Below are 13,053 nucleotides of genomic sequence, written 5' to 3'. Positions count from 1 at the left end.
CTGGCTGTGGGTTACCCGGTTATCGGGACCGGGACCAGGACCAAGTCCATTACAAGGACCAAGACCAGGTCTATGACTAAGGCCCAGGAATAAAAAGAGCAGGAATAACATGGAGGATTATTTTGGGTTGCTTAGATCAGATGTTCCACTTCCTGTTTTAGAACCTCAGCTGACCACATAAATATCCTCCCCCACTCGTGGGGTGGAAGGGGGGGGGGATTATTGGATGCACCATCTGTGGAGGCTGGACTCTGTAGGGTCACGGGTTTGACCTCCTGGTTTAATCGATGTTTAAATGATATCAAGGGTGAAAATCTGCTCTGAGATCAGTGATTTTGTGTGTTTTGTCTCAGACGTGATGGAGAAATCGAGCAGCCAGTATGACTCCTTCCTTTTCTGGAGGCAGCCAATCCCGGCTCTCGACCTATCTGAGCTGGAGGACCTGGGTTTGATAGACTGTGAGGCGGCCAACAGCGGGAAGGGAAGGGAGAAGAAGACGCTGGAGCTGTGGAGCTGTGATGAAGAGGTGAGGCTAAAACAGGTGACACATGAAAATGTCCCACTGAGCAGTGTCCGACGAGCCGATATTTCCCAAATCATTATTTGGGAAAAATCTGTGATACAACACTCAAATCTCTGACAGCAGTTTTCAAAGTACTGCAGGCCTGATCATGTGATCAGTTCCAGGTGTATTTACCTCACAGCAGGTGAACACACTCCTGCTGAGAAAGTGCGAACACAAACAAAGGAAATATTGCTTCTAATGGAGACGCTCCAGCTCCAGCTGCTTTATCTGCACCTGCATGTAGATTTAGTGTACAGTTCCTGTGGGTGGTGCTGTGAGTGCTTCCATTGGCTGTTTCCAGAGGACATGAGACACTACACATATCAGGTGACTCTGGGTTCACCAGACCGACAAGCTCAAGTCCACACTCCAGACTTTCCTCTCCCGGCCGAGCCAACAATAAATTGTTCTCTCTTTGCCCCACACAGCCACAGTTTCCAACATCACGGTTACTGCACGCGTGTCACACCACAGACAAAAGCAGAGTGGAAACCTGACATCATGTCCACAGGAAAGAAATCTCCATGTCCTTCACTTACACGGGGGCTTCACTTTTCCTCACTGCTAATATGAAGTAATGCAGTCAGTCAGATGACGCGAGGAAGCTGTTTTCCCTGCAGACGTGCTGATGGTACGAAAGTGGTGTGATGTAGTTATGTATGTCGTAAACTCTTTGGATAAAGAGTGTTTGGGTAAAAACAGATTATTTTATTTATTTTATTGCATAAAATAGCTCTGATTGCAGAGTTTCTGACTCCACGTGACTCAGGCTCTCCTCCACAAATCCCAACATCACAGCTAACAGCTGGATTTTAGCCCAACAGCCATTTCCTGCTGTAGACACAGACAGTAAAGTGACAGTAGATCCTGGTTTAACATGAACTGACTGCTGCAGCACTACAGTGATTCCCTCACACTGATGTTTAGCTTCACTGTCCTTATTTTCCTCTGAGGCACGGGTGGTCAACTCCAGGCCTCGAGAGCCGGTGTCCTTTAGGTTTTAGATGTGTCCTTGATCCAACACAACTGATTCAAATGGCTAAATGACCTCCTCAGCATGTCTCGAAGTTCTCCAGAGGCCTGGTAATGAACTAATCATTTGATTCAGGTGTGTTGACCCAGGGTGAGGTCTAAAACCTGCAGGATGCCGGCTCTCGAGGCCTGGAGTTGGCCACCCCTGCTCTGAGGTATCGATCCTGTCACTAGTTAATGGCAGGCTCCGTACTGACTGGAGGGGGCGCTGTTTTTAAAACTTCACACATGAAGTTACACTATTGAGCCCTGCTCTCAGGATCTAACATAGATGTAAGTTAGCCTTTCTGTATGTAGAGTTTACTCCCCTCTTGGATTTTGCCCTTGGGCTGCGCTGTACAGAGACCTGTTGTTAACTGAAATGTGTCATTCCCTGTGTCTCCTGCAGAGGGAGCTGTCAGAGTTCTCCTCCTTTAATTACTGGAGAGCTCCGATTGCCGCTGTGGACGCCCTGCTCGCTGACCTGCTGCTGTGAAGCCAGCTAACCTCTGACCTCAGACCACACTGAAGCAAAGATGCAGGGTCTGCAGGACAGCACGTTAGGTGCACCACACTTCCAGTTTTCTTCCTGGGTGGAACAGGAAGTGTGGTGCTCTTTGAACCCTTTGATTATCGTTTGGTAAAATAAATTTGACTTGTGATGGAGCAGCTGATGTTTGAAGAACTGCGTCACCCTCTCAGGTGAGGTTCACCTGCAGAACTGAAGGAGATGATGTGACTGGTGTGACAAGGCTTTTTAATTTTCTGGTTTTTGAACAGACGCCTGTGAAGATCACATTGTTCTGTTTCATCTGTGCCTCTTTTCTTTTGTTACAGCTGTTCAGGTTAACCTCACAGTCTGCCCTGTTTATTATTTATATATTTATTTGTGTAGCTGTAATCAAACCTCGCACTCCTGCCAACAACAATAAAAAAGTCCACAGTTACTCGTAAGTTTGGCTTTTATTACAGTAAAAGTAACTAATAAAGTCACACGATCATTAACTGGCCATGTATGTGAATTACAGTGACTATGGAGTAAACCTCGTCATACACGACGAATAAATTCGTGTTCAGCTTCAGGGTCAGAAACACCTCTGTGACATCACTGAGTAATGTTCACAGCACATACCCGAGTGATTACCTCATCACCTGCTGATGATTACAGAATGAGTCGGATAATCAATACATTTGATCAGCAGCTCCTGAAAAATGATCCTCTGAACAGAACCTCTTTCTTCTTGTGCCCGGCGCCTGGTGGTGGATTATGGTTAACGGAGTCGAACATCACAGAAGAAGAAACTTGATTTCTATCATGTGCCTCAGAGCTTCAAACCTCCCTGCACCTGTTAAACAGCGTTTGATTGGTCCATAGGCGCTACAGGTGCAACTGACAGGAAACCCAGGTGTGCTTCTCTGTGATCTCTGCTGCAGGATTTAGCAGAGCTGCCCACGCACCTGAGCCATCAGCAGGTCTGTGCTGTTACCTGATTAGAAGTACTTTCTTATGTTTCACACCTGAACATCGAAAGTGGAGGTTTAAGCTCTTTCAGATCAAAACCCGGCTGACACGCATTTATTTGACCAATCACGTCTCCAAACATCAGGTCTTATTGGTCTGATTCCTCTCAGGTTAATCATGCATCAAGATAATTTTCTTCTTCTATGATCACCTGGGGTCATAGATCGTCTCAGAGAAAACGCACACATCTGTCCTGTCCAACGTGACAGCTCACAAAAACCCATTATCCCTTTAAATAATCGAAACACGTCGAACAGACTATCACTTTTCTTTTTTTATTGGAGATTTATGAATAATTTAAGAACTTAATTTATACATATTTAAATGTGAAATTCCAGAAAACAAAACGCACGACTCTTCTTCTACTACTCCCAACATGTCGTACTCTTCTTTGCTGCGCAGGCGGGAATCAGCCTCTCCTGTTGGCTGATCTGTGGTCAGCCTCGGTCACTGCATCACAGCCCTGTGATGCACACTCTGTTCTTCAAACTGACCTCAGATCTCTTCGCCTCCGCCGGCACAGAGCCCGCCCCCTGGCAGGTTAACACTCTCCGGCTTCCACCTCCGGTGTCGCGGGGCCGCCATCTTTGTAGCACATTAAACATTTAAAAAAAAAAAAAATACCTGTTTGTGAAGGTTTTCTGAGCAGATAAGCGCACCTTTCCGGGTCCCATCCACGCCAGGAGGCGTACGATCGCGAGAACCTTGAGATAAGAAGGTAAAGCAGCTTTATTTTAACTTGTTCCAGCTTACATGCGCGCAGGCTAACGGCTAACATAGCTATAAGCTTTACAGAGGACCACACTTCCTTTGAAGACTTTCAACATAAAATAGTGTACGGTCCAACTGTGGATTTCAGGTACACTTTTACCGTTAATCAGTAGTTTATTGGTTTATTTGCTATTAATTAGCCGAGGGGAAAATACTATAAATTTACATTAGTTGTAATATGAATTTTACCTGCATTTTCGTCAAAAACGGACTATAGGCAGATATCTTCATGACAATAATGTCTGGTTTTCTTCACTTCCAAAGCCTGTTGGCTGAATGTTGTTATTGAGGGCTACCAAATGATTGAAATGCACTTTAAGATCTTTACTCAGAATTTTCAGGAAACATATTTAATTCACAAATACTAAATGGCATTAATCTGAACAATCCCTGTTAATAGTCCTAACGCTGACAGGAGTGCGATGATGACGGTTTACAGTTTTACAAAAACATTTAAATCACTGGACGGCTGTAAAGGCTCTTATTTTGAAGGTTACACCCTTACCATCCGGCCGCGTCTCGCTAACTTTTCTCCGTAAACAGACTCGCTAGAGTCGGACGGGCCAAGCTCTCTTAGTGTTCGGCATTCATGTTCTGGTGCGGTTCTAGTCTTGAAGTGTACGCCTGACTGCACCCATTCTTCCGTAGCACGGATCACAAAACAAGCACAAGCTCCCGCAGACGCCCACGGTGGGGCGGCTAGCATCGAGCCGCTAAGGTTAGCAGCAAGGAGTAGCGCGGCCCCACAAACCTGGAGCCGGTAAGTACTCCCTTCGTCGGCCGCCGCGGGACCACAGCCGCCCGCCGCGGGACCACAGCCGCCCGCGTGCTCCGGCTCGCGTCCTCCGCACGAAGGTGGAATTGCGCGCGCCAGAGTCAACCTTTCCGCACGAGGCTCCGGTGAGCGGTATGACTGCGCGCGCTCCGACAACACCGACTAACCGGATGTGGAAGTAGTTTTTTCTCCGCGTGTAAAATAGGAAATTTCTGTGTGACTTCCCCCGGAAAACCAACAACTTAATATCAAACGGTTTCCTGTCGGTGTTGTTGTGACCGTGGCGGCGGTGCGGGTGGCGAAGAAGAGCACGGACAGGCTGCGCGGGGCGACGCAGCTCATGGCGGAATTTTTCTGCCCGTCGAGGCGCCTAAAATGGCTCCTCGGCCGCGGAGAAGAAGCTCGTCCTTCTCTGCTGTTTCGCAATCACGAGAGCGGTGTGACTACCCGATTTCCATTATCGGACACGGCCTGGGGCACGTTCTGGTAAAATAAAAGCATTCGGTCGGGTGTGAGCCTCCACAACCCGCTCACAGCGGGCCTGGGGGGGTTCAGTCAGCCCCCTGGTGCACTTTAGCAGGTTTCTGTAGCCCTGCCGTGCTAAACCCTCAGCTACGGACCCGTTATCCGACACACACAGGTTTTTGTTCTGTGTGTCTTTTAAAGAGGAGCTAACCCACTGCACATGAGTAGATGTTAGCAAACACACTTTACATTTCTGCTCTTAAAACATAAGCGGGCAACTTCAACTTGAGCCTTACCGACGGAGCAGGTGCAGATGAACCATGTGTGTCCGATAATAGACACCTAACTGTTAGCTTCAGATAAGCGAGCTGGTACGTTTGAAGGAGTTGTTTAATCAGACAGGCTGAGAGAAGTTAAACAGTGTTTTTAAGAAATGTTGAATTAAAGGTTTTTGTTAGTCATAAACAACACCCTGCAAATAAAGGATGGACACTGCAGCTTTCATTGGCTGTTTGAGGATGCCTGAAGTTACTGATTGGGAGAATTGATCAGCTGTATCGATCCCTTTCTGCAGATGTCGCTGGTCGATTTGGGGAAGCGGCTGCTAGAGGCAGCCCGGAAAGGTCAGGATGACGAAGTTCGAAATTTGATGGCCAACGGGGCGCCGTTCACCACTGACTGGGTGAGACTCTGCTGCATGCTTTTTTTTTATTTTTAAATAGCACTAATAATGGGATGGGAACGTCAGCAGGCGGCACAGTGGTTAGCACTGTTGCCTCACAGCAAGAGTTCAGTTCCACCATCAGGCCGGGGTCTTTCTGTGTCGAGTTTGCGTGGGTTCTCTCCGGGTACTCCGGCGTCCTCCCACAGTCCAAAGACTTGTTAGCGGGTTAGGTTAAAGTTAGGTGTGAATGTGAGTGGTTGCCTGTGTCTATGTGTTAGCCCTGCAACAGAATGGCAACCTGTCCAGGGTGTACCCCGCCTCTCACCCTAAGACAGCTGGGATAGGCTCCAGCGCCCCTGAACAGGATACGCGGAAGTGAGTGGATGAAGGGTGGGACTTGAACCTTGAAAAAGAGTTGTTTCTGAGACTCTGAGATAGAAAGCTGCACCTGAGCTCACCTGTTCTGGCTCCTTCTCACTCACCTTCAGCTTGGGACGTCCCCGCTCCACCTGGCCGCTCAGCACGGCCATTACTCCACTGCCGACGTCCTGCTGAGGGCCGGTGTCAGCAGAGACGCCCGCACCAAAGTGGACCGCACCCCGCTGCATATGGCTGCCGCCGAGGGACACACGGTCATCGTGGAGCTGCTGGTCCGGGTAAGACGGCTTGTCTTCATTGGAAGGCTCTGTGTGCTCTAAGCGCTGTGATCTTTGACATATGTGGACCTCCCTTTTAGAACGGCGCTGACATCAACGCCAAAGACATGCTGAAGATGACGGCGCTGCACTGGGCAGCACAGCATGGGCACCACAGCGTGGCTGAAACGCTCATCAAGCACGGCGCTGACGTACACGCGCTCAGCAAATTCGACAAGACGCCATTCGACATCGCCATGGACATCCAGAACACGGAGCTGATGCTGCTGCTGCAGGTGAGTCGACAAGCAGAAGCAGAACATTGAGGTTTCAGTGTGACAGAAAGGTTACAGGTGTGCTCGCACTCTGCAGCGAGGTCGATAACAGAGACTTTCAGGCTGCCCGGAGATCAGGTGAGGCAGACATTTCGCCCGAGTTGTTTTGTGTAGGAATGTTTGTTGCCGGGAGGCCGTAATCAGAGCTGTCTGAGGAAAGGATCTTTAATGCTTCCTTTATTGCCTCCTTTAGCAGAGGAGACACTGGAGTGTTCTTTATGAAAGGGGAGCAGAAAACGCTATCCCATAATTCATAGCAGCAGACTGGAACAATGGATCAATGTTCATTATAACAACATTTTCTGTCTGGTGCAGTGAGCTGCTGAGAGTTTCTGTGCTGCAGTCACTGATAGAATTTATTTACAGCCGTTTCACGTCCGTGACACCGTCAGTCAGCTGAGAGCAGCTCGAGTGATGACAGCACTTGTGTTACTGTGCTTCAGTAGCACAAACACTCAGTCAATAATCCGACAGACTAACACACTTGTCTTTGTTTCACTTGTTGTTTACTGCAGAGAGGCGCTGTGTGTGCACACTGCTGTGAAAAATAAGCTGAGTTCAGTTTGTTGCTGCTGTGAAATCCTGCTTTAATGACAAGCTTTGCTGTAAACACACAGAGGTCTGAGCTAATTGTACCGTGACAGACGCGTGGCAGAGACGACCACATTTTCAGCACTTTTATTTCTGGTTGTCGTACCTCACACACGGCTGCAGCTTTTCAGTTGCTGTCTAACACACACCAACGACAACAACGGGACCCAGTGCACTCTGCTTTGAAGCTGTTGAGGCGCGGTTGCTGCTCGGGTGTGTCCGCGTCCCCCACAGCCGCGCCACACATGCACTTCTCAAAAGGTTGATTCTATTCATCTGGACCCTTCGTCATCATCCAGGTGACTTCTTCAGTCTCAGCTGACTTCAGGTTTCCAACCTTATAAACGGGACATTTGCACAATGACTAAAACTAGCCCCACTGAAGGAACAATGGGCTGTCAGATCCTTGGGGTGGGCCAATTTTTGGGGTTTAAAAGCCACAGAGACGCGGTGTTTAGAAAAAATGTGTCTCAGCTGCTCCGATACGCCTGACATGTACGGGATCACTACAGGTTTTCGCTTGGGCGGCAGTTGTGCGTCAGCTTTTAGATGTCCCCCATTACTGATGGAAATCTCACAGTCTAAGAAGGCTAAGCTGCCACTTTTCATATCCTCCCTGGTGAATTTGATGTGTCGGTCCACCGAGTTAATGTGATCCGTGAATTGTGGAACGTCCTGAGATTTGATTTTCACCCAGGTGTCATCCACATACCTGAACCAATGACTTGGTGATGTTCCAGGGTAGGATAGCAAAGCCCTCTTCTCCACTTCTGAAACGGATGAAATGAAGACACAGTTCAAACACATGTAGTCGATGCTGAGAGTGGTCCTGTTGCTGAGGTTGGGGTTATCCTGTAATCTCTTACGAACTAGGGCTGGGCCATATTATACCGTTCACGGTAATACCGGTACAATGTTAGGCAATGATAACAAAATAAAATATTGTGATAGAATACGGGTAAAACATGCACGCGCAGTGCCTTTGTTTATAATACGCACATGGTGGAAAAAGCATGGCAGCAACAGAGAATGAGAAGGGGGAAAGCGGCTCGTTGAGTGAAACGGATGAACCAGAATTGGTTTGTAAAAATGCTGCAACTTCAGTGATGTGGAACTGGTTTGGTGTTGTCTGCCAGATACACAACAAAGCACTTTTTTTTTTTTTTTTTTTTTGTAGAACATGCAAGCGGGCGTCGTTATTGCCATATTTGTCGGACGGAGGTGCTCTTAAATCAGGGAGTAATCTGGGTCCAAACCTCCGTCAGCTTCAGGTCCCAAAGTCAAACGAACACTGCACCATCACTGAGAGTTAACCTCTTAAGCCTGAAGGGGGTTTCTGAGCTTCATGCTCGAAAATGCAATGCCCAAATTTAATTGGTTATTTCTCTGCAATTACAAACTCTGTGCTTACAATCTTGGTATCAAAATAAAGCTAACACTTGTGAGATTTCATCAGAGGTGTAACTATTGAAGCAGATATTACTGTGTCAAAGTTACTGAGACTGGAACACAGAAAAAGTAAGTAGATTTTATCCTTGCGTAATTCTTTTTAAAATTTTTAGCATATAACCCTTTTAAAAATATGCCTCAGATCACATTTGGTTCCAGAATTTCAGTAACCAACATAATATAATAACCAACATAATATAAACATCATCTGTGCAAAGATTTATGTTTCTAAAGTGAAAGAGTGAAAAATTACAGCCCTGGGTAAGCCAATCTCTGTCTTAGCGTATTTGCGCCGCTGTGTGTTTTTGTGGTTTTCTTTTGCGGTTCATTCAGTGAATTTTGGTCTGATCGTGGTGAAGCTTGGTGTGTGGAGTCAGTGATAGCCCTGGAAGCTAACCAGTCTATCTTTAGCCGGTTACATGAAGTCTGGAGAATTTCCGGTTCGGTTTTGTTTGTTTAGCAGTCTTCTGCGCATTTACATAACTGCTCGTTTAATCATGGCTTGTTTTCAATGTATTTGGTGGTTGTAGAAATGGTTTATATGACATTTTAGCTGAGATTCAGAGGTTTCTGTGGACACCACATGTCTGGACTTATATTTCTCACCCCGTGTTATAACCAATTAAACGTGATCTCCTCCTTTTTGCCCCCGGTACCAGGGGCATGGGGCTGAAGTGGTTGATAACTGTCTAAATTCTTTCATCCTTAATAAAATGATCAGCGTAGCTGTTTTACCAGGTGTAACTATGAAGTTTAACATCCAGGCATCCATGAAAACAGAATTTATTACATTATGTTATTACATTACATTTGCACTGTTAAATGTTTTTATAGCTTTAATGCACAAAAAAACAGCTGCTTTTTTAAGTGAAAACAAATGGATGGGTTTTTTGTTTTATTTTCAATTTGTCAGTTATATTGTTATCGCAAATTTTCATATATAGTGATAAATATTTTTGGCCATATCGCGCTGCTCTATTACGAACTACCTCCAACACTTCAGTGACTGGGATGCAAGTGAAGAGAGGTGTAACATGGAATGAGACCATGGTTTCATCTGCCTCCATAATGACTCAACATGTCTGGATGTTCAGAGCTGCCGACCAACGGGCTTAGGATCGAAGCCAGAAACTCTGACATGCTATAGGTGACCAAGGTGATCATGCAATCACACGTTCTGATAACATCTCCCCTCATAACAGGAAACGGGAATCATAGCAGCCTGGATCCTAACCTATCCCAACCCCTTTACACCCACAGCCGGCAGAAGAAAAGGACATGGGGGGCGTTCCAAAAGTCTCTCCTGTGTCTTTGTACAGTGTTTACAGGAAGTGGGTGGGGTTACTTTGTATGATTGTAGGGTCTTTGCCTTTCAGCACAAAGCACCTGCGCACACCTGATGGCGCCAGAGTGAGGATAAATAAAATGCTACTAACAGAAGCCTCCTGATTGGTTGATTCTGCGGAGGTAGAAATGCAGAAAAAGGCACCTTTAAATTAATGAATGCTTCACTGTGTGTGTGTGTGTGTGTGTGTGTGTGTGTGTGTGTGTGTGTGTGTGTGTGTGTGTGTGTGTGTGTGTGTGTGTGTGTGTGTAGGAGGGCATGCAGAATCAGGTGAATATGAACCAGGTGAGCATGAATGTGGAGACGAGCAGCACCACCAACCAACCACAGTTCATCATCCAGGGCATACCTGCCATTCAGGGGGGCGTGGTCAACCTGGCCGAGCTGCTCAACAAGGCCAATGCAGGTGAGATGTGTGCACACACACACACACACACACAGAGCCCTTTTCCATCTCTACCTCTTTGGTCGGCACGTCACAGCTTGACATGGTGGTAGCAGCTGGTCATTTTTCAGTACTTACTACACCGGGGTTTCCAAGCGATCCAAAAATGCAACCTCAGCAGATTTCTTGCCACCGAATGGCTGGTCAGTGGAAATACTCTGTGAGTCACGAGAGCGCCTCCTTCACGCCATTTTTGAAATGCTGCACAAACAGTACCGCGGTCCCCGACACCGATGAGAAGCCGCAGACCGCATCGCTGTAACGACCCCCTTTTGTTTTTCAGGAGACTCTGAGGAAGCGATGGCTGCCAGCGCTCTTGACTCCAACATCCAGCACGCCACCGTCGTAAACGAAGGTGGTCAGAGGGTCATCACCATAGTAACCGACCAGCACGGAAACCTGCAGACAACAGGAGGGATGGCACAGCCGTTCTTCGTCACCATGCAGCATGGACAGCAGAGTATGATGCTGATGCCTTTGAACAGGAAGTGGCGGGAAGTCCTGAGGCCATTTACATCCTGATTTTTATTTTATCTTATCCAGTGCTTGCCGTGCCTGCCAACACCGTGACAGAGGAGGTGGTGACGGAGGAGCCGCAGCCTCCGCCCTCCAGGAAGAGGAAGCTGGAGGTGACCAACAACCACAACAACACGGGAGAGACGGTGAGCGCCGCCTCCACACTGTGATCAGTGACCTCTGACCTCTGAACGCCGCTTACAGTTTCAGCGAGCTGCGTTTTACAGTGTATAGAAAACAACACTGACCCCAGGCCTAACAAGATGTCACCCTGCCAATGACCCACTGTAGTCTTGAGGGACCATAAAGAAGTGTGTGTGTGTGTGTGTGTGTGTGTGTGTGTGTGTGTGTGTGTGTGTGTCAGATTTGTATAAACCTGCAGAGCTGTGTTCGCCTGAATGATGTGTGCCAGCTCCACTGTGTGTGGATCTAAAGTTGATTTCATCCAATGCTTTTATTTTGAATATGGCTCTGTAGCGCCGTTAACATGGCCGTGCCTCTTGGAACCACGCCACAAACCCAACAGGAAGTTAGACCGTTGTCGTTGCCCCGCTGTAATTGAATTGGATTTGAATCGGGGATCATTTGTGAGCCGGTGCTGTGGGTGGGTTCACAGTGTGGGTTAGTTTGGAGCGAAATTTCCCCAAAAGAGTTGCAAATGCGTACGGCGTGATCCTCGAGCGTGATGTCCAAACCTGAAGTCCAGTTTCATGAATCTGACAATTTCCTCTTTCGAAATCCCCTCAGTGCTACAAATGTCTGAAACCACACCAGCATTCAATACGTGTGCACACGTCACACCACATGGGTTTCTCTCCGTGGTTTGGGTGGGGTGCGCTGGTCTGTATGGTTTTGTGCTGATCGATGAGGATTATTTGTTTTCCTGCAGGAGCTGTTGCAGAGGCAGCTGCAGGAGGCCAACAGGAAGGCGCAGGAGTACCGACAGCAGCTGCTGAGGAAGGAGCAGGAGGCGGAGGAGTACCGCATCAAGCTGGAGGCCATGGCCCAGAGTCAGGCTGGCACCGCCACCGCAAACACGGCGGCTGGCGCCACCAACGCTGCTGCCAGCCCCGAGGAGGTGGTGGGAGGAGAGGAGGATGAGGAGGAGGGATCTGGCGGCGTGGTGGAGGAGGAGGGCGAGATGGTGGTGCTGCAGGAGGGGGGCATCATCATGGAGGGAGAGGAGGGTCAAGTGACGCTGGTGGAGGCGGGGGGAGAGGCGACGGAGGTGAGCTCCTAACGGAGCGCAGCAGGCGGGATTTGCACGATGTACTCATGCCCACAAAAAGACCTGATCCTGGCGTGACACATGCTTCAACAGGGGGCGCCATCCAGACTCCCCGGTTTAGAAACCTTTCACTTCTTTTTTTCAGCAGGGTCCAAAATGGCTGCCGCGTAGAGGACATTGATGACCCAAGGAGGAAGAGGGACCTTGTTTACCCTCAGCCATTTGTTCCCCGAATGCCGCTTTAACGTGTTTCCTCTGCCCGGCGCTGGCGGAGAGGAAGCTTCTTCAAATGTTCCTTCTATGGACTGATTCCTGCCACTCACACCCGCTTTACCCCCTTCACCATCCAGCGGAGGGTGCTGTGAAAGGAGCCGGTTTTCCAGGAATGCTCGGACTCTGCTGTGTTCTTCCGATGTGACCTTGTGTTCATGAGCTGCAGGAAGCGTTACTCTGTCTTCCTGTGACCTTTGACCTGAGCTGAACCAGCTCCATCATGGACTCTGTTCATTAATTATGATGTTGTTTCCAGGTGGTTTCTAAAGGGGCACGCTAAGGTCAGGTGACTATTGATGTCACTACTGAAGTCACATGACCAGCAGTGTGACGCTGCCCTGCTCCACCCTCCTCCACCTCACTCATCTACATAACCGTCCTTAAATTTGGTCTTTTAACTCCTCCCACTTTGGTTTGTGACACTTACATGTTTTGATTTTTACACCAACATCAGACTGGTCAC

General features: G+C 48.1%; 2 protein-coding genes and 1 long non-coding RNA gene across 7 annotated transcripts in view; 2 read left to right on the top strand and 1 right to left on the bottom strand.

The window, feature by feature from the left end:
* The window catches only part of mllt11 (MLLT11 transcription factor 7 cofactor), a 3,144-nt gene extending 621 nt beyond the window's left edge, over positions 1 to 2,523 (top strand). The window contains exons 2-3 of the mRNA XM_085445769.1: positions 354 to 526; positions 1,986 to 2,523. Coding sequence (XP_085301895.1) covers positions 359 to 526; positions 1,986 to 2,072 — 255 coding nt within the window. The 5' untranslated portion in view covers positions 354 to 358 and the 3' untranslated portion in view covers positions 2,073 to 2,523. The remainder of the gene's footprint in view (positions 1 to 353; positions 527 to 1,985) is intronic.
* Positions 2,524 to 3,350: 827 nt separating this feature from the next.
* On the bottom strand, positions 3,351 to 4,439 carry LOC146682295 (uncharacterized). Its single transcript, XR_014917449.1, has 2 exons — positions 4,375 to 4,439; positions 3,351 to 3,802 (listed from the first exon to the last, which is right to left on the bottom strand). It is a non-coding gene; the product is annotated as an uncharacterized LOC146682295 (long non-coding RNA).
* Positions 3,752 to 12,411, top strand: gabpb2a (GA binding protein transcription factor subunit beta 2a). 5 transcript variants are annotated; one of them, XM_085445762.1, is made up of 8 exons: positions 3,752 to 3,816; positions 5,684 to 5,791; positions 6,262 to 6,429; positions 6,510 to 6,704; positions 10,381 to 10,534; positions 10,857 to 11,033; positions 11,117 to 11,235; positions 11,979 to 12,411. In XM_085445762.1, the coding sequence occupies exons 2-8, from the start codon at positions 5,684 to 5,686 to the stop codon at positions 12,327 to 12,329; spliced, it is 1,272 nt and encodes a 423-aa protein (XP_085301888.1). In that variant the 5' UTR covers positions 3,752 to 3,816; the 3' UTR covers positions 12,330 to 12,411. The 5 variants fall into 5 exon arrangements, with proteins under 5 accessions (XP_085301888.1, XP_085301887.1, XP_085301886.1 ...); XM_085445761.1 differs by lacking the exon at positions 3,752 to 3,816 and adding an exon at positions 4,564 to 4,629; XM_085445760.1 differs by lacking the exon at positions 3,752 to 3,816 and adding an exon at positions 5,020 to 5,130.
* The last annotated feature ends 642 nt before the right edge of the window (positions 12,412 to 13,053 follow it).

The sequence above is a fragment of the Copadichromis virginalis genome, linkage group LG22 (assembly GCF_057382275.1).
Source record: "Copadichromis virginalis isolate Kocher_CV1m ecotype Utaka linkage group LG22, C_Virginalis_male_GT1.1, whole genome shotgun sequence".
NCBI lineage: Eukaryota > Metazoa > Chordata > Actinopteri > Cichliformes > Cichlidae > Copadichromis > Copadichromis virginalis.
Note: the sequence above shows the minus strand (reverse complement) of the source record. Positions and strands in the feature narration are given on the sequence as shown.

What these genes read in the sequence shown, in the direction of transcription:
- gabpb2a (XM_085445760.1), top strand. Translation starts at nt 5,020, where the DNA reads ATGGCTCCTCGGCCGCGGAGAAGAAGCTCGTCCTTCTCTGCTGTTTCG. An exon ending in GCTCAACAAGGCCAATGCAG is followed by an intron (nt 10,535 to 10,856) that starts GTGAGATGTGTG and finishes TTTGTTTTTCAG; the next exon opens with GAGACTCTGAGGAAGCGATG. An exon ending in ACAACAACACGGGAGAGACG is followed by an intron (nt 11,236 to 11,978) that starts GTGAGCGCCGCC and finishes GTTTTCCTGCAG; the next exon opens with GAGCTGTTGCAGAGGCAGCT.